Source organism: Prinia subflava, chromosome Z (assembly GCF_021018805.1).
Source record: "Prinia subflava isolate CZ2003 ecotype Zambia chromosome Z, Cam_Psub_1.2, whole genome shotgun sequence".
Lineage (NCBI taxonomy): Eukaryota > Metazoa > Chordata > Aves > Passeriformes > Cisticolidae > Prinia > Prinia subflava.
The window spans coordinates 93,375,772-93,394,388 of NC_086283.1; the positions used below are offsets into that span (position 1 = coordinate 93,375,772).

The 18,617-nt window shown below is 35.1% G+C and overlaps 1 protein-coding gene across 3 annotated transcripts in view; it reads left to right on the forward strand.

Annotated features, from left to right (window-relative positions):
- Positions 1 to 18,617, forward strand: part of IPO11 (importin 11) — an 80,703-nt gene that overhangs the window by 35,763 nt on the left and 26,323 nt on the right. For 2 of the 3 annotated variants that reach the window (XM_063422944.1, XM_063422943.1), the window contains 11 exons: positions 637 to 670; positions 853 to 893; positions 1,975 to 2,091; positions 3,473 to 3,586; positions 4,825 to 4,940; positions 6,427 to 6,503; positions 11,356 to 11,435; positions 12,019 to 12,099; positions 14,478 to 14,573; positions 16,086 to 16,199; positions 17,140 to 17,261. In XM_063422944.1, coding sequence (XP_063279014.1) covers positions 637 to 670; positions 853 to 893; positions 1,975 to 2,091; positions 3,473 to 3,586; positions 4,825 to 4,940; positions 6,427 to 6,503; positions 11,356 to 11,435; positions 12,019 to 12,099; positions 14,478 to 14,573; positions 16,086 to 16,199; positions 17,140 to 17,261 — 992 coding nt within the window. The remainder of the gene's footprint in view (positions 1 to 636; positions 671 to 852; positions 894 to 1,974; positions 2,092 to 3,472; positions 3,587 to 4,824; positions 4,941 to 6,426; positions 6,504 to 11,355; positions 11,436 to 12,018; positions 12,100 to 14,477; positions 14,574 to 16,085; positions 16,200 to 17,139; positions 17,262 to 18,617) is intronic. The other variant, XM_063422945.1, reaches the window with a different exon arrangement.

Below are 18,617 nucleotides of genomic sequence, written 5' to 3' on the forward strand. Positions count from 1 at the left end.
AGGTGAGATGAAGTTGAGATGCTGGTTTTACTATTGTTTATTTTGTTTTTTTTCAAAACAAACTGGGCTATGAGTCCACAAAAAACCCCATTAAATACACTTTGCTAGTTTGGTAGGTACATATTAGTAATTGCCAGTCATAACAATATTTTCTGTGACTCCAGACAGCTTTAGCAGAGCAGGGTCAGCTCTGTCAGCTGTTTTTATTTAATGCTTTCTAAGGCATTTCTAAGCATCTTCAGGAAGGACAATCTAACTTGTTGAGTTTATTAAATTCTGATCTTCTTGGCTGACAGTAAGCTCTGAGATAATTCCAAGTAAAACTCCTCCTCTATTGCAAAAGTTTTTATCACAGTCTAGAAAGATATCTTCTTGTTTAATTATTTCTTATCCTTGAAGGTTTTGCCTGAGTAACTTTTTCAATTTCTACAACTTTAGCAATGATAAATAAAATGTAAAGTATACTGAAATGAAAGTGAATGAAAATGAACTAACTACATTTCTTAGAGGATTATAGAAAATAGAGAATGATTCAGTTGCAAAAACATCAAGTGATTTGATATTGCCAGATACTCTGTGGATAATCAAAATGTTTAATGGATGTATGCATGATGCGTCTTGACTTTTGTCTTTCAGGTCCGTATTGAGACAGCTACAACACTGAAGTTAAATATCCTTATTTGCAAAGCTGCTTGATTAGTTCTTAATTCTGAGTTACTGGAGAATGATGAATTTTAAACTTACCACCAAATTCTTCAGATTATATTTTTTGAGTATCCATGAAATATTTCCTCATTTGTAGTCTTGGTATCTATCTGCCATCTGTATTATTTTTCCTTAATGTTTATTTACCTGTAGATGACTTTGAGTTCAGAACTGACCAGTTCTTACCAGTAAGAGCATTTATATATTTTGAGGAGTAGATAAATCTGTAAAGAAAAGCAGGAAAAATATTTTCCAATTTAATTTTGAACTTCTAACTTTTAATTTTTGAACTTATATTGTTGAGTCGTTGATGTTGCTTCATATTTATATTGTATGTTCAGTCTTCACAGACCAAAATATATACTCATGCTACTGCTGCTAAGGTTGCTAGTGTGTAGATCCATTTTAGTATTATGCTATTACAACTTCATAACTGTGTGTTTAGTGCTCTGTAACTATAACGCAGAGCTGTGGCTCCAGGTGTTCCCAGATAGTAAGCTTCTTTATGATAAGAAGATATTAGAACTGTATCTAACAAATACATCTCCACACCACTGTGGCTTTCCCACATGCCTGTTTCACGCAATAGTTTCCAATCTGCTGTCTCTTAAAAATATTAAATACAAATGTGTGGTTATAGCAGTGCCTTAAAAAGGCACTACTTTCTGGCTGTCCTATATTTGTGTTCTTTACCATGGTCATTCTTGTTGACATTAAGTAAACAGTGGAAAGAGATAAGTACACGAAAGTTTTACTTTGGTCACTCAAATTTAGCAGAAGTTTTTTCTCATTTCATTTTGACTTTCATGTTAGTTTCAACTCATTTGAGAACAAACAAACCTAAAAAGCAGAGTGCATCTAGACTGTAAACACTGGAATTTTCTAAGACATCTTTAACTTTTATCTACTGGCCCAAGAGCTGGAAGACTGTACCTTTGGTTTGACTCTAACAAAGTGCTCCTTCTGGAGAGACAGCCATTTTACCTGTGAAATCATATTTACACTTATCAAAACTTGAAAATGGCATACATTCGAACTGTTCATGTTTGAACTGGTATTTTGGAGTATATCTGAATTTTTTACCTTGCTTAGGCAATGACTGGGTAATGTGCTTTTTTCCAAGTGAAAGAGTAACATTTTGCACACTTCGTAAGTGTTTCTCAAAGTGTATGGATGTCTTAGAGTTTTAAGCATACAGGAAAACTACCACTTCATGTGACCAGTTGTATTTTTGATGGTCTAATCTGTAGTTCTTTATTTTTCTTTTAGTACCTGGAGTCCATGTTTACACTGCTCTTTCAGCTGCTTCAGGAAGTAACACAGTGTGACACCAAAATGCATGTTCTTCATGTTCTGTCCTGTGTGATTGAAAGAGTCAATATGCAGGTATTTTTTAAATATATATTTCAGTTTTAGCTTTGTCCTAACAACACAGAGGAGAATTTGTTGTGGAAGGAAGATGCCATTGGTTAATAGACTGGTTGTTACTGTCAGAGATGCCTGCACTGTTGGCATTACTTGGTCCTTCCAATTCTCATTTATCTTTTGTGTAAAACGTTAACTTACTTTTCTTAAGTTACTATGTATTTTTTCTATTAAGTCAGCTTTTAGGGTACAGGAGGATTTTTACATCTTGTGACATTTCTTGCAATTTTATCTTTTTATTTGTGATTTAATCTAATTGTCCCAAATCTGAACTAGTATTTTAATCTATATTATATATTTTTAAAGACATTTTTGAGGGGAAAATACTTTGCACTCATAGAGAGTGTGCAGTTAAATTTGCAGTTTCTTGTTGATATTGATATAGGTCAGAGTTGCCTCTACAGCACTCTCCTTAACTACTGACAGGTTTCAAATTCACATTATGAATTCTCAGTGCTTTAGTGTTAAAGTATGTGCTTCAGCTTTTACATAAAGAGTTTGAAGATGATTTTGCAGAATTAAACAATGAATAGTCGACTGCTTTTGTCTCAGGTTTTGTTGTGGTGGGTTTGATTTGGTTTTTTTTCTTTCGGTATTACTGTATTAAGGACAGAGATAATCCTTGTTTTTGAGTTTATCTCTTCTTTCTACAAGTAATCCTGTCTGAGAGCTAGAAGAAGCTTTCATAATTGCCCCTTATAGAGAAGTCAACCTGACAGCAGATTTCCCTGCAGTTTAGAGAAGCAGCATTAAAAACAAGTGGAGAAAGAACCCTTGAGTATGTTTAGGTTAATTCCTAATTAAATACTTTTAAAGACAAATAGATTAACCTTTTAGTAGTGAAGACCATAGTAGAAAAAAATATAGTCTAGGACAAATCTCTGAAAGTTACATAGCCTTAACTCCTGCTCAAAAGCAGGGTGACTCCAGAGGTTATTCAGCACATGGGTTTTTGTTTGTGCGTGTGTGTTTGTTTTTTCCCTAGACTGTTTCTGGTTTTAAACAATGCTGTTGTTTAGGAATCCTGTCTAAGTGAAGAATATACTAATATGGAAACATCTCTGTGTATCAATTTTTAAATAATTTTTGTGTCCTATTTAACTACATAAGCTTGATTGCCAAATACAAATCTCACCATAGGTAATACGTTCTTTTCAAATGACTCTGCAGTCAGAAGTTACTTCAGTCACAGAGTACAGAAAACGGTGTTCTAGAAAGATTAAAGCAAACTGGATTTTTACTGAGACAAAAGCAGCTCCTATATTTTTCAAAAACTATGCTTGGGATAAATTATTAGTCTTGTTTCACATATGAAGAAACCAATTTGTGTTCTGAACTTCAGATACGACCATACGTAGGATGTTTGGTCCAGTATTTGCCACTCCTTTGGAAGCAGAGCGAGGAGCACAATATGCTGCGCTGTGCCATTCTAACCACCCTAATCCATCTCGTCCAGGTAAGGAGCCTGAGTCACATAAACACTGTCAGTACCTCCTACTGTTCTTTCTTGATGATAAAACAGTGTGTGGTTATATTGCCTGCAGAATCTGTCTTATTACCTACCTCTTTAATATGCCACACTATCTCCTCCAACCCCTGCTGCATCTCAAAGAAAACTAGCAGAGACCAAGAGAAGTGCTCCTACAACAGTGTCTGTATAGGAACAGACTTAATATGCAGGCATTCTGAACTTGTGGAGATGCATGACTTAAAAGGATGGTATTGTAGAGGTTAGCAGTGGAGAGAAGGTGGAAAGGAAATGACAAATATTATTATGGAAGGAGAACTAAAGGTTCCTTCCAAAGCTGAGTAACTTCAAATGAAGAGGAAATAGATTTTTACCATAAACAAGTTGTGGAAATTCTTCTTTCTGTCCCATGTGGAGACTAAAATATGAGTATTTTTTCACAAAAGGTGTATTTCTTGATGTAGATAGACAGAAAAAGAAGAGACAGATTTGTAGAAGAATCTTATTCTTTTAAGGCATGTTTGTTTAAGTAAGTGGATAATCCACAAGAAAGCTTCAACTTAGAAAAACCAAATAATCTTAAATTTTTCATTCTCAAAATGCAGGAATTATACAAATTCAGCATTCCACTAGCCTCAGTTCTCTTAAGCAGTAATATTGCAGTATTTTGTAATGCTGTTCAGTAATTGGCAGTTGTTCCAAATTTACTCTTCATTGTTCAAAAGTCTCATGGATCATTTAAAAACTGAATCACTGTCATCAGTCTGTGAATCTTTGTGTAGCTATAAAAACAAGCCCTTCTCCTGAATATTAGATTGTGTCAAATGATTTTGTAAATAATAAAAACCAAAGAATAATTCTTCTCTTGACCACTGAAACATTCAGCTTTTAGTCATTTGGTATTTGTGAGACTCATGACCTCTCCAAGGAAGAGAATGACCAGTGAATGTTTTTAGGAATGTATGTTCCTTATAATTTTTTCTTGTAGACTATTGATAAATGGATTGTTTTCAAAAAACAACCTTTTCAAGACATGTTGAGAGAAAGCTTAGGAATATCAGACTGTTTTATTGTTGTATGAAATAGAAGCAAGTTCAACTTTTGATTTCTTGAATGCTGCATGTTTACATGTGAATACAACAGCAATATAGATCTTTCCCATGCTATTTTCAAAATGTTTGCTTTAAGGCTTTTGACATATTTTACATTTCTTACTTATTTTGTAGGGACTGGGAGCAGACAGCAAAAATCTCTACCCTTTTCTACTTCCAGTTATCCAACTAAGTACAGATGTTTCTCAGCCTCCACATGTTTATCTTCTGGAAGATGGCTTAGAGCTGTGGTAAGAGTGTTTTCTTTCTGTTTCTAATTTTACAATAGTTATTTTTGTATCCCCAGAAGAAAAAAGCTGTAAAAAGCTTTGAATATTAAAACTGGTATACTCTTGTTACCTTACCGTGACATCACCTATATCATGCCTTTTCTCAGAAGACAGGTTAGGAAACTTGTACACTCAGCTGGTTTTAGTTGTGTTTCTTCTATTCTTCATTTTCAAGCAGTTGATACTGAAGATATCATTCTGTAGTGATAGTGAACAGCAAGACAAAAACTCTAACTCACTGTAATGTGCGTGCTAATTGAACAGTTTGGTGTGCTTGACTTTGGGAGAACACTGAGCCAACAGATGACAGCTGGTTGCAGGAAGAGATGTCATAATTACAGGGATAAAATGTAGAAGTTACTTTCTGTATCTCAGAGTATTTGGTGACTGAATGTAAAAAAAGTGACACTGTGCTCAGTTTGCCATGAGCCAAATTTGTTTCTGGTGCAGCTGATGCTGTAAGAGGGGAGAATGGTTACCTGGACCAAATTCTGAAGGACAGGAATACACAGAGTTTGTCTTAAAATAGTGAGTGATGTCTTTGATCTAAATTTTAAATGAGCATTTCAGTTAAAAGTGCTTAACATACAAAAGATCTGTTTTATATACAGCAAAACTGAGATTTATAAGGCTGGTGGCAGCAATTCAAAGTATGAGAGCTTCTCAAAATTTAGCATAGGGGCCTTTGACATGTATCTGGTCAGAACTTCTACATCTTCTTGATAATACTGATCTTGAGGTTGCTTTTCTGATGTCTGTGCAGAAGAATGATATTGTAAGATGCCTTAAAGCATCAGAGAAATCTGGAAGCTGACAGAGACAGGACTCCAAGAGCTTCTTCAACCAAGAGCAAGGAAACAACTAAGATATTTCACATAACCAGACATACTATTTAAATATGGTAATCCCATGCCTAAGATCTAGGGAAAAAAAAAGGAATTTTTGCTGTGGCTTAATTTACAAGCTTAATTTATAACTACTGTTTTCAACTATCAGGAATTTTAAATTGTTATAAACAATGTATGATAATCAATGTATCATTTCTAACATAAAAAAACATAAACGTGTGAGCTGGTCCATCACAGCTTCTCCTTTGAGGTGTATAACACAACATGTGTTGTTTTTGCTCAGTAAAAATCCCTCTCTACTCTCCTTCTCCAGGTTCCCTGGCTGACAGCATTCTCAGCGTTGCATTTCAGAGCTTATGTCATCTTTATAAAAAGAGAGTTGCATGTTTTTCTTTGTTTTCCTACCTTGGCGAGACCTGTGCCTGTACTGATGAGTGTTTGTAAGGACAATTGCTCTGCTTGAAGTATACTTCTGGCAATTGTTACACATTGTTGACAATATAGATGGTTACTGGAAGTTAAAATGTTTACATCTGTCAAAAAGATTGCTCAATGTTACTCACACATCAACTGAAATATTTTACTTAATCTGTTCTTAGGTTAGTGACCTTGGAGAACAGTCCATGTCTTACACCAGAACTCCTGAGAATATTTCAGAATATGTCTGCCCTTCTTGGTAAGTCTTTTACTAACAAAATTTCAGGATTTTTTCCCTGCTGCTTTTTTCATGCTCTAAGCAATGCTCCTGTGGCTGCAAGTACTAAGGGAGCTTGCAAAATTGTAACAAAAATCGAGGAACAGGTTTTTATTGTCTGACTTATCTTTTTTAATATTTATGATCTACTTACCCTACTTCTCTTTTTTAATAAATTGGAGCTGCTGTATATGAAAGATAAGACAAATTTCAGTTTCAGAGCTTATTTTAAGAAGTTCCTGAAATTTAGCACCAAATGTGCCAAGTGTTATTAATATTGATTATATGGAATACTTGCCTGTCTGCTTACAACCAGAATGAAGTTATTAGCTTTTCCCTTATTCACTTAATAACAATGTAGGATGTTTTCAAGATACCTAAATATGTCTATAAACACTTGGGTCAAGCACTGAAATTAAAAACAACAATTTGTTGGCAAAATAAAAATAATGACAATTAGGATTCAGTGCTTAGGAAATACTTTTTTGTGCTTCATAATTCAAGGGAGTATAAAAATTCTGTGGGTTTAATTTTATGTAATATGTTTGTGTTTAGATCTTTAGCTGTGCTTTTGAGGTTAAACACTAATACAGCAAATAGGTGAATTTCTCTAGAGATATGTGTTCACAGAATTACAGAAGTTAGCTTTTTAATTGATAGTTGTTTTCAGTACTTAAAATTTTATTCTATTTCTGCTGGTCAGTAATTTCCTCATGGCAGGTAGGTGCAAGGTGACATCTTCTGTTATTTTTCCTTGTGTACAAGATCTGTAATGACAAAACTGCTCTGTTTGGTAGTGGCTTTATGGTTAAATAGTCCACAGCTACCACTAAAATTCTGTAGCTGCAGAGTCCTTGGTGTTGTCATTGTCCATAACTACACACCTACCCTTCCTTCTTGTTCTGTGTCAGTCAGAGGTGCTGTGTGCTGCAGGAAGCCTGCACTGAATGAATGGATGTGATCTTCATGGTTTGTCACACTGCTAATCTGCTTGAGTTGAATTCAGAAATACTCTGTGTTTGTGGCTTGTTTGTTTGCTACTGGTATTTTCTCAGTAGCAAAAACTGAGCCCAGTCCACAGTCTGAGCCCACTCCTCTCATGATACTTTTCAGAGTATAGATGAGTAGAAATGGAAACCTTGGCAATCTCTTCTTAGAAAAAGTGGAGGTATTCTGGAATGTTCTATACTTGTAATGATTTCCTTGCTTTATGAATGGATCTTGGAGACCTGTGATACTCTCATTTGGAAAAAAAATGCATTCTCAAGAGAAATTATTCTGAGAAATGAAAGCTGTATGATGCTGGTAGACCAAGTACAGTTAAGCTGGGTAGGGTTGCCTTAGGACAAGCCGTCAAACCTGCTTATGTCAAACTTCTTTTTTTATCAAGTTTGGGAGTGAGTGGCAAAAACATACAGCTGATGTGTAATCACAGAGTGATTTTGTCCTGTAGGGTTCTGTGCTACTTTACTTCCTGGACATTTTTCTGAGAAACTGGTTTTTTTGAGTGTCATGTTTGTCAAAAATTTTGCTTGCTGCAAAATGATGCACATTTTGCTGGGAAGCAGAAACCATTCTGGTATGCTCTTTGCCTTCAAATTCTATTTGTTTACATCAGGAGAATCTGACTAGACAGCCTCCACATGACACAGCCATGGTATTATGATGTTTAAACAGAGCTGGAATTTTGAATTAGTGCTAACTTTATTTTAAAACATGGTAGTTAGAAAATCAGTACAGTACTGCCATCCACTACCTGTCAGGGAGCTACTTCATTCAGGACGCTTGTAAAAGAGAATCTGCCCTTAAATCAAGTGGAACAGTACATTTTAAGGTGCAGCATCTTGCAAAAGAAAATGTATTGATTAGGGATGATCAACTGTGCTAGTTAATTAAATAACTGTTCAGTCTTTAACCTGTAGCAGTTTTTCCAGTACACCGGTAGCAGTGTTCAGCTGAAACTCCCAGCACTTAAAGTCAGACTCTTCTGTCTTCTTAGCATGGTGATGTAGCTGTCAGAAAAGGGTGTTTTAACTGAGAAGTCAAGATAATCTCACCAAGACTGGTTTTCTATTCAGTCTGAAGTCATCAAAGTAAAAGTCAAAGGACAGATGAGGTGAAGGGAGGTTCTGAATAGGTAGCCACCATGCTTACATCTTTTGGAGTAGGGTGGAGAACTAAGCAACAAGATGCTCCAGAAAATTAGTTCTTGAAAATACTATCTAAGGAATATTAACCTCCTGACCTTTTTTTCTGAATGGAATTACTGCAATATACAGGTAATGTAACTATTTTCCTGGTATGTTTAGCTTCTACATCAGCATGTAAGTCATTCAGAAGATATGTCAGAGGCCAACATGGATGAACTAGAACAGCTGAAGAGCTGGAGGGCAGGGAGAAAAGAATTCATATGTGAGATTTTTGAACTTGGAAGGGAAAAATATATATGTGTATATATAATATTTTTTTTTCCTTTTTTAACTAATCTGAAAATAATATGTAGTTGTTCCCTTCCATGTATAATTGTCCTTATGAAAAAAATCCTTTTGTTTCAGGATACTACTGTTGTTGGAAGTAGATGTCAGAGGAGTTATACAAGTCAATTAAGTTTGCCTTCAGGAGCAGAGTGTTGCATTTGATATGAAGGCTTGATTTCACTTGCATAAGTGACCAACCTTCAAAGATTATGGTGCTATCACTGATGTACAATAATTATTCACAGCATAATTGTCATACTTGATTTTCAGTTCAGCATTGCTGTTACTGTTTAAACTGTTGAAATGTAATTGCCCTGTGGAGGCATTGCACAATCTCTTTAATACATCTCTTGGAATGTATTGAATAATGCAGAAATGGAGAAATAGTTAATTGTGTGAGGATGGAAGCATTTCTGCACTGAGGCTGTTTAAAATGACAGTTGAATCTGATACAAGCTGGGAATATGCTTAAAATCTAGACATACCTGTTCCAAGAAGCATCTAGGTTATTGTGCATGTTCTGTATTTGTAAAGATACAGGCAAAAACCAGGTTGCTGGAACTGGACTAACTCCTCTGATCCAAACAAAACTCAAAGAAGCACATTAATGAATTCAGAGAAATATGTTTGATTAAAGAAAACCTTGCAAGAGAATTGGTGTATAATTAACTTCTAAATGTAGTTAGTTGAACATGAGATCTTTCTAGAAAATTTTGCTAAACACTGAGCTGCAGATGAGTGATACAAGTTCTGTCACTTCCATTGCATCTGTCTTACCTGTTTTCATTTTGACCTGAAGTACAATTTTTGCTACACACATTTTATTGCCTTTTATCAGTTCTGACAGAATCACAGAATGGAAAGTTATGGAAAACTTAGTAATAGTTCTTGTTGATATGACTGTTTATTTAGAATTTGTCTGTTTGCTTCAGTGTCTGAAGCTTCAAATATTATTGTATCCAGTAAAGAAAAAAAACCACAAAAGCAGACTTCTAAGGAGAACTCAATGTGTAACTCTAGTAATATGCTACTGAAGCTAAACTCATAGATATCTTGGAATCTTTTGATGAGCATGTTGGATTGATAAGTGATCTCTTTTCATGTCAAGAGATAAAAATACTCATAATAAATGATTACAAGATATGACCTGTCAGAGTACTGACATATGAATGTACTCGTGAATACAAAGCTGTCCTGTGGCCATATCAAATGGAAGAACATTAATGTTCTACCTAATGGGTGGGGAAAAAAAATAAAAAACCCACTGAACCTCCCCAGAACTATACAGATGTTATAATGGAAAAGCAGCCATGGTCATGGTAAAACTGGTTTTGACAGAAGTTTTTATATATAAATATCACTAGGTGTAAGCAACACTTATACGAGTACAGCTGTCTGTCTAAGCCATGGGAGACATATGAAGTCTTAGCCAGATGCTTGTTCCATTTGGTAAAGGATTTTTATTTAAAATTCATGTAAAAGTATTTTCCTGTTGCTTCTCCATGATGATTTTATTAGATATTTTAAAGGTAATGGAGCTGAGGCCCACTGCTTTTACCAAGAATAATTTGTGTCCCAAATTGGTTTTAAGGAATTTTATCCCTTTGAGGTTTTTCAGTTTTTTGCCTTATTTTCATATAATGTGGACTTTCTGCACTAGTATCAACATGTGAAACTTTGAAACTTTCTGTTTTGCTTTGAGTTCTGCTTATACAGAGTTCCTTCTTTTTCTTTAACTGTCCTACACATAGGAGGCCTGAGGATATATCTTTTTTTCTCTCTTCAAGCTGCTGCTGTGTATCATCCTTTCTGTGTATCTGTCTCTTAGATGGGTATGCTGTCTTTACTGAAATACTCAAGCTATGCCCTACAGCTCAGTGTGTGTCAGCTCAATGCCATTTGATATGACATCTGGGTCAGAAGAGCAAAACTACAATCTTTATTTCATCATTTCTGATGAGCATTTACTGACTCAGTGTGAGAGAGACCATTTATCAGTAATTGCAAGTCTCTAAAGTACATGTTTCTTTTATTCTGTTTTTAATATCTTCTTAACCCAGTATTACATCCAAAACCTGACTTCTGTTTGTTTGGTTTTTTGTTTTTAGTTAGTATTGGCTTTTGAGGTTGTAGGATTTCTTGTGCTTCCATTTGAGCACAAGAGCTGTCATCCCCCTTCTGCAATTGTCTCTGCAGGGAGAGAGAACCTGGTTGGCATTGGATTGAAGATCTTTTTTCTGCTTGTTGGCATGTGGCTCTACAAGCTGTGAGAGAAAAAATACTTCTAGAAGCGAATCATCAGGGTTGTACTTCACTTTGGTGATCGGGTTCTGAATTGTGATTTCTATTTTTTCCAGAGCTGAGCTCAGAAAACCTCAAAAATTGCTTTAAGATCATCAATGCATATATTTTCTTATCATCATCTGAATTTTTGCAGGTATGTTACCATTACATAAAGATCCCTATTACCACCACAGTTCCTTACTGGCAAACTGTTTTTTCTCTCATCTTGGAACATACCATACACACAGACATGTATACTGTTATTCATTTATATGTATACAAACATACTGTTCTAATGCTCTTTTATGGTGCACAGTGTACACTCAGAGTTGAGAAATATTATTATTTGGAATTAATGCTTTGTGGATTGATTTAGTAGTTTGGTACCTGAAAAAGTCTTGTGTTGGGTAATAATAGTTACTCTAAATATTCTGCCAGATTAAAATTATGAATATATGTTCTAGCAAGAGTTGAACTAGAAATACTATGCCTTGTTGTCATAACCTTCTTCATTAGAAAATTCTTTGAGATTGATTGTTTAAATGTCTGGCAATGTCAAAAGAGGAACAAAATGTTTAATTTAGATTTTAATTAGTATAGAATGATTAACATTTTAGTAGATATGGTCTTTGAAGAGAAACTGAGTCTTTAGGCATACATAAACCCTAAGGAATTGAATTTTGATACATATACATATATATAAAATGCATTGCACAATACCTTCTTTTTTATTTCAGATGTATGCTGCTGACTTATGTCGGTCATTTTGTGAGCTTTTGAAGGACATAACTACTGAAGGTCAAGTTCAAGTTTTAAAGGTGGAGTATAATGAAAATAGTATCCAGAGGCTCAGCTCTGTACATGTAATGTTTTCAAGTAGAACTTAGAACAGATGTAGAAGAAACCAGTGTATTTAGCAGGATTTGACATTGGAGTTAAGCCATCAGTGGTGGTTTAACTACTTATTTGAAGCCTGTGTATGTGAGTAGAGACCTAGTGAGTCTCTAAGAGCAAATTTTTCCAATCCTTATTGACTGTTGTACGTATGTGGTCTCCATGAAATTCCTTTGTGTACTGTACTTCCATTTGTACCAGACACAGAGTTCAAACAGGGGTTTTTTGCCTTTGGCATAAATTGCTGTTGTAATGGCCATAACTGCTTAAATGAAATTGCTAAAGGTTTTTCAAAGCACCAGAAAATTATATTTTCACACAGCCTTCAAATGGTGTTGTGGAACTCATACGCTGTTGAAATATTAATAGCAATAATTTGAATATGTCGTTTGAAGAATTTCAGGAAATAAAGTTTGAATATACGTTGAAAGATAACTGAGTAGTAGCTGTAGTGTACTACTACTAACATTTCCAGTGGTTGTACTAACAGGGGCTCTGTGTTGCTTATGGAAATGGAAACCTGGACTTGAATTCAATTAATTGTAAATGTGATGGAGGATATAAATGGGATCCCACCTGTCTCTTTGGTGGATCACACAACTGCTTCCAGAATCCAGGACAGAAAACAACTGGTGAAGCTGATAGTCTTCCCTGTTTGTAGTTACTACTGAGAGGAGCTTAAGACTTCTAGTTTTGGAATTTAAAATGTCAGTTCTAGTCTATCAGTGATACCATTTAAAGTCTGTACTTGTGCAAATGTTTTATGCAGCAGCTTTTAATCAGATTTCTAAAATGGAATTATACTACTAATACAGAATCATTTATTCACTTGGGTCCCTGTGTGGCCTTGCATTAGCTACAAGATTTGTCCAGTTCCAGGACACTGGAACATTGGAACACTTTCCTAGTATGTCCTCTTGATTCTGGAAGGATAACTGAGCTACCATTCTTGTAAATATTTTTAGAAAAAGCTAAAGTTTTGTCAGGCTTCACTATGCTGACTTGTTAAACAAAAAAACCTCCCAAAATCTAGATAAGCACTAGGAACAGCAACACCCTGGGGTATTCTCTGAAGTAGTTTCCTGCAAACAGCTTTGGCTGGATTGTAAATAGACATTAGAACAGTAAATAAATAGGGTTGAAAAATACTAATTTGGATTGATAACACAATTTGTTGCAAGATTGCTGAGGCTTGATGTGACTTGTTTTTTAATTATCTGACACAGACAATAAAAGGTTTAAAAAGACTGTGCAAGGAACAGAGGAGATGGCCAAAACTTCCAGTACCCAGAAAGATGAATGGGGGAAAAGTTACAGGTTTACCTCTGTACATAATAAGCCTCTTTTATACCTCTGCATATTAAAGTTCTACAAAATTGAGAGGCATTGAGAAAGGTCAGCTGCCTAACACTTTTCTCAATTGAAAAAATAGAGTATCAAATGAAACTATTTGGAACAAGGTTCAAAAAGGAGAAAAAATATTTAGGGGAGATTGCTCAAGAGCACAGAAGAGTTGGTCCTTGTTGAAATTCCTCTGAAGTGAAAGTAAATGGAGACTAAGAGTGTTTAAGTGAGGTACCTTTATGATACCTTCAAGTGCTTTATAAACACATCAGTTTTAATGCATGTTCATGCATGTGACGTCACTGTCTTTACCTAGCAGTAGGAGTGAGGAGCCCTCAACCCATTATTCTCACACCCTCTTCACATTTCTCCTGGTAAAAGGCAAAAGGAAAACTGAAGAAGGCTGGAAAACAGGTTACTTCAGGGAAGGAGGGTATGAGGGGAAAAAGGAGCTGAAAACAAAGGGTAAAGAGTTTAAACATTGGGAGCCAGAGCAGAGTACCCAGAGTAGCACCTCTGAGAGCACACCTGCAAAGAGCTGGTAGGTCCTAATCAGTGGTTTCTCAAAAAAGTGACATGACAAGGCTATGGAAGTATGTCTTGAACTGCTGGTACTTCGCCCTACCACCTCAATCTGCTGCCCTGCCTGGAACCAGAATAAAGTCCCTTTTTCCAAACCACCTCATCAACTTTGCCATGGGGTCATGGGGAGGCTTGTGAGGTGCTTGGCTAGGTGTGTTTCACTGGCCTGTCAGCTTTCACCAGGTGCATTTATACAGATCAGGTTTGCAGAATATTTTATTAGAATATATTTTCAGCAATCTGGGGTTTGCTGGTATTTAATTATGAGCTTCCTATGAACACTTAATATCTGTACAACAGTACACATAGTTTTAAAGCTTTGGTTAAAATTTATGAATATACTTTAACAATGGTCTAATTTGCTTTTGTTCTTAAGGTTGTAGAAAATGTCCTGAAAGTCAACCCTGTGTTGGGTCCTCAAATGTTTCAACCCCTTCTGCCATCAGTATTCAGGGGGATTATAGATGGGGAGGTAAGAGTTACTTTAACTACTCTCTACTTTTCCCTTGGAAAATGAGTGCCTTCCATTATCTCCAGTTTTTTCGTATTGGTGCTGTATTTTCTTTTGTTTTAAGAGCATCTGATGGATTTTCAACATCTAGTTTTAAAGTCTGTAGAAGTAACACAGCACAAGAAAAAACAACCTATCCATCACTTGTTTTGTCATGTAGTGTTTGTTTTAATAAAACAGCACAAATTTTACTCTGCTGTTCCACTGTTCCTTCACTAATAACACTTTTAAGAGCTATAACATTAGGCCTAGTTTAATCCTTAGTCGATGGTGGTGGGTTTTGTTTGTTTTTTGTTTTTTTTAAGACACATATTATTCCTTTTTAATTGTACCTGGACCAGAGAAAAGCAAACAGAACCAGCAGAAGATCAACTTGATCGTTTTTTCCTAATTTGCATATCTAATATAAAGAGCTGAAGGGTGTGAGAATGGTTTGTGTGAGATGGAGTCTTTAAGATTTTGCTGGCTTGCTCCTCGCATTTCTCTCTTTGTATTCAACAAAATTCTGTGTTGGATGAAAATGAGTAAAATCAAATACGCTTTAACTGTGTTGAACCTTTCAGTTCTGGTAGGAATAAGTGGGTGGAATTCTTCAAGCTTTTTGACTTCTTTGATCACAACTTTTGCTTTTTTCCAGTTGAAGACTAAAATATCAGTATGTGGCTCCAATTACTGAGTTGAATATGATTTCCAAATTTAAGTCAAGTAATACTGTATAGCAAAGCACTTTTTGCTATTCAAAGCACAAAGATAGAGAATGGATTATTAAAGTATCTTCTGATTTAAGACTAATAAATTGATTATACCCTATTCAGAAGGTATCAGTCTGGGTTAGCATTTTCAGGTAAATGTTGGCCTTTTGTTCTTGAAGTAGGCTATTTTACAAAATAGTTATATTGTTACGTGCAGAATTTAATCCGAAAAAATCTGTAGCTTTTCTTTTAAAGTATTTTAATCTTCTTTTAAAAGTAATAGCCAAATAAACTAATTAATCTATTACTGTATCAAGTTAATTTTGAGACACATACAGATTAGTTATTGGCAAATGTATTATAGTTTCTATCTGAAAAAAAGTGGAAGCTTCAGAAATACTAAGTGTTCTTAATGTTATTGAAATGGTAAGCAGTAACTTGGAACCATAATCAACTTAAAAAGTAGTTTTTTAACAGTGCAATAAACTGTCAGTTCCTTAAGATACAGGTTTTAAAATTTAAAGTAAAATCACCTTGCAAGTTGTCTTGGTTGTTTGCAAAATATTGACTTTGAAATTACCATAGTTTTCCTATGTAAGAACTGAGACCTGTGGTAAAGATTGGTCACACAGTCTTCTATTACTAGAGGCTCTTAAATAAAATTTAGTAAAAGATGTAAGGGATGCATACAGGTATTTTCCAGGTATTGCTCCTGTGACTGTCAAATATTTTTCTTTTACTTAAACTAAGCACCTTTTGTTTTGTTTTATTTTTGTTTCAGAGATACCCAGTGGTGATGTCTACTTATCTGGGGATCATGGGTAGAGTTCTACTACAAAATGCAAGGTTTTTTTCATTACTTTTGAGCCAGATGGCATGCGAATTGGGTCAGGAGGTAAGATTTATTGATGGTTTTTGTCCTTTTGGGGTTTTTTGTGTCTTTGTATTTCAGTTGTATTACATAGGGAAATCTTGCTTTCTTTTGACCTCAAGAAACTTTTCCCTCTATTATGTATGCTTGTTCCTGCCCAGTTCATCTTGAAAAGGGCCTCTTTCCCCTTTTTTCTGCTTTTCCTGAATACCCTGTAACACCTTTTACATATTCCCATAATTTCTTAAAACATTCCATTAAAATTTTAATGTAGTCCCTAAATTCTCTTCCTGCTGCATCCCACAATTATCCATGTAAACCCCCTTAGTTCACATGTGATTGCAGGGTGAGAATTTCTGTCCCTGTGCTGTCTTGGTGGGTCCTGCAGGATGGGGAATGGTCTAATCATTCTCCCCCGAGTTTCTAAAGTTTCAGGTTCTGTGTGCTTCAGTTCCACTGGCAAAGTTACTGAGGGTCTTTTGCCACAAGTGCTCTATGCTGTCTTAAAGTGAAATTTTAGTAATTTGTTTTTCTGAGGTATAATACAGTTTTCAAAAAGTTAATGACAAGTCTTTTGTATTTTCTTTTTTTTTCTTTCTTTTTTTTTTCCTTCTTTTAATCTGTCACTGTGTATGTAAAACAGTAAATCCACGTGCCTTGTTTCTATGAGAGTGTGAGGTTAAAACTGAATAATTTGCTGTCCTGAATTAGTTCCCTCTCCAGAAATGAAATGGATTTCAAACGTCTGGGTTATAACTAATGGTATGGAGGGTTCAGGGCCTGGAAGCATTGTCATAGAAAATTTTAAAAGTACCTATTGCTTGTTACTTCTGTTGTGTATACAACTGTATAGTGTCTTTCCAAGACTAAATAATGTATAAAGTTGTTAGAAAAATTAGAGTAAGCTATGTTCTAAACACACTGATGTACTCGTAACTGAAAAGGAATATGTTTCCCCATGCAGTTGGACCAAATTCTTGGTAACATGATTGAAATGTGGGTTGATAGGATGGATAACATCACTCAGCCAGAAAGAAGAAAACTTTCTGCTTTGGCGTTGCTTTCTCTTCTACCATCACTGAACAGGTAAGCAAATGTACAATGCCTTAAATAAGACTGCTTCAAAGGCCCTTGGAATTGTTTTTGAAGTATTTCACAATTCTGCAGCTAAATATTCTAATATTTACTCATTAAATTTAAATGTTAAATTAGAATATTTATAAATGAGTTAAATTTACTCATTTTTCTCCCCCAAGAGAAACTTTAAAGAGGTAGAACTTCCATGCTACATTATATTAACTTCTTATTTGCCTTCATAGCATTACATTAACCTTTCTTCCATTTTATAGGAAATGTCATTTAGTAAAAGTGAGGAACCAGGGCTGCAGATTTTATTGTTGATTCTCATATTAACTCAGAACTATCTGCTTCTCGCATCTGTGATTAGTAGTTGCTTTAGTTGACATGTTACTATTTTGGTGTCCCTTCCAGGGAACAGTGTTCAGTTTTCTTTCCTGTTCTAGGTGATCTGAACTTTCATCCTGGTTTTCTCCTTTATGACATGAAATGGAAGAAAGAGTTGCTGTGAAAGACTGTGTTGTTGCTGTGAAACAGTTTTGGCACTATAAATTCTGTAGCAAGCAGATTTTACTGTTGTCCTTTCAGTAGCCATCATCATTGCTGGATATACATAAAAATTGAAAGTTTTAAATGAAAGTGCTCAATAAGTGTATTGACTTCTAAGTTTTCAATACTAGAAGTCATGTATAATATGTTTAGTGCACGTTCAGTCCATAGTTACCTTCAGATTATTTTTATCTGTTTGACATTCAGGAAGACAAGACTACATGAGTTTATATTTAGTCTTCTGGGTTTCCTGAACAGTCTTTAAGAATTGTCTGTTGGGAATTTACATGTTGCTCCCAAATCCTAAAAGCTATGTTAGTATCTGTAGAATGTGTATTGTCTGTCAAAGCTGTAGACTATGCAGTCACTATCAAAAAAAAAAAAAAAAAAAAAATCAGGGAACACTTTGGTGTAATTTAGAGGCTTCATTGATTTTTATATGCGCAGAAAGATTCCTTTTTTTTTTGTCTGGTGGATAGTCAGGATAACCATCTAGATAAAGGTGAACCAAGCAGCTGCTTTATGAGAGGCTTTTTTCCCAGTAAATGTAACAGCATTATATTGTTTATAAGTATATTTGAAATGTTTTTAAAGAGGTGTTAGCTAAAATTTAAGGTGCTAAACTACATCTGTCTTCCTGTGAAGTTTCTGTTAAAGAGAGGAAGGAAAAAAAGAAATTCCTTTAGATAACCATGTTATTTTGAACTATGTTCAGCTGTTCCAGATTTCCTGCTGTAAAAGCCAATTATTTCTGGCAGTCCTTAACATAATAAAACTTTGTGCAAATGACAGCTTTATTTTCCAGTTACTCATATC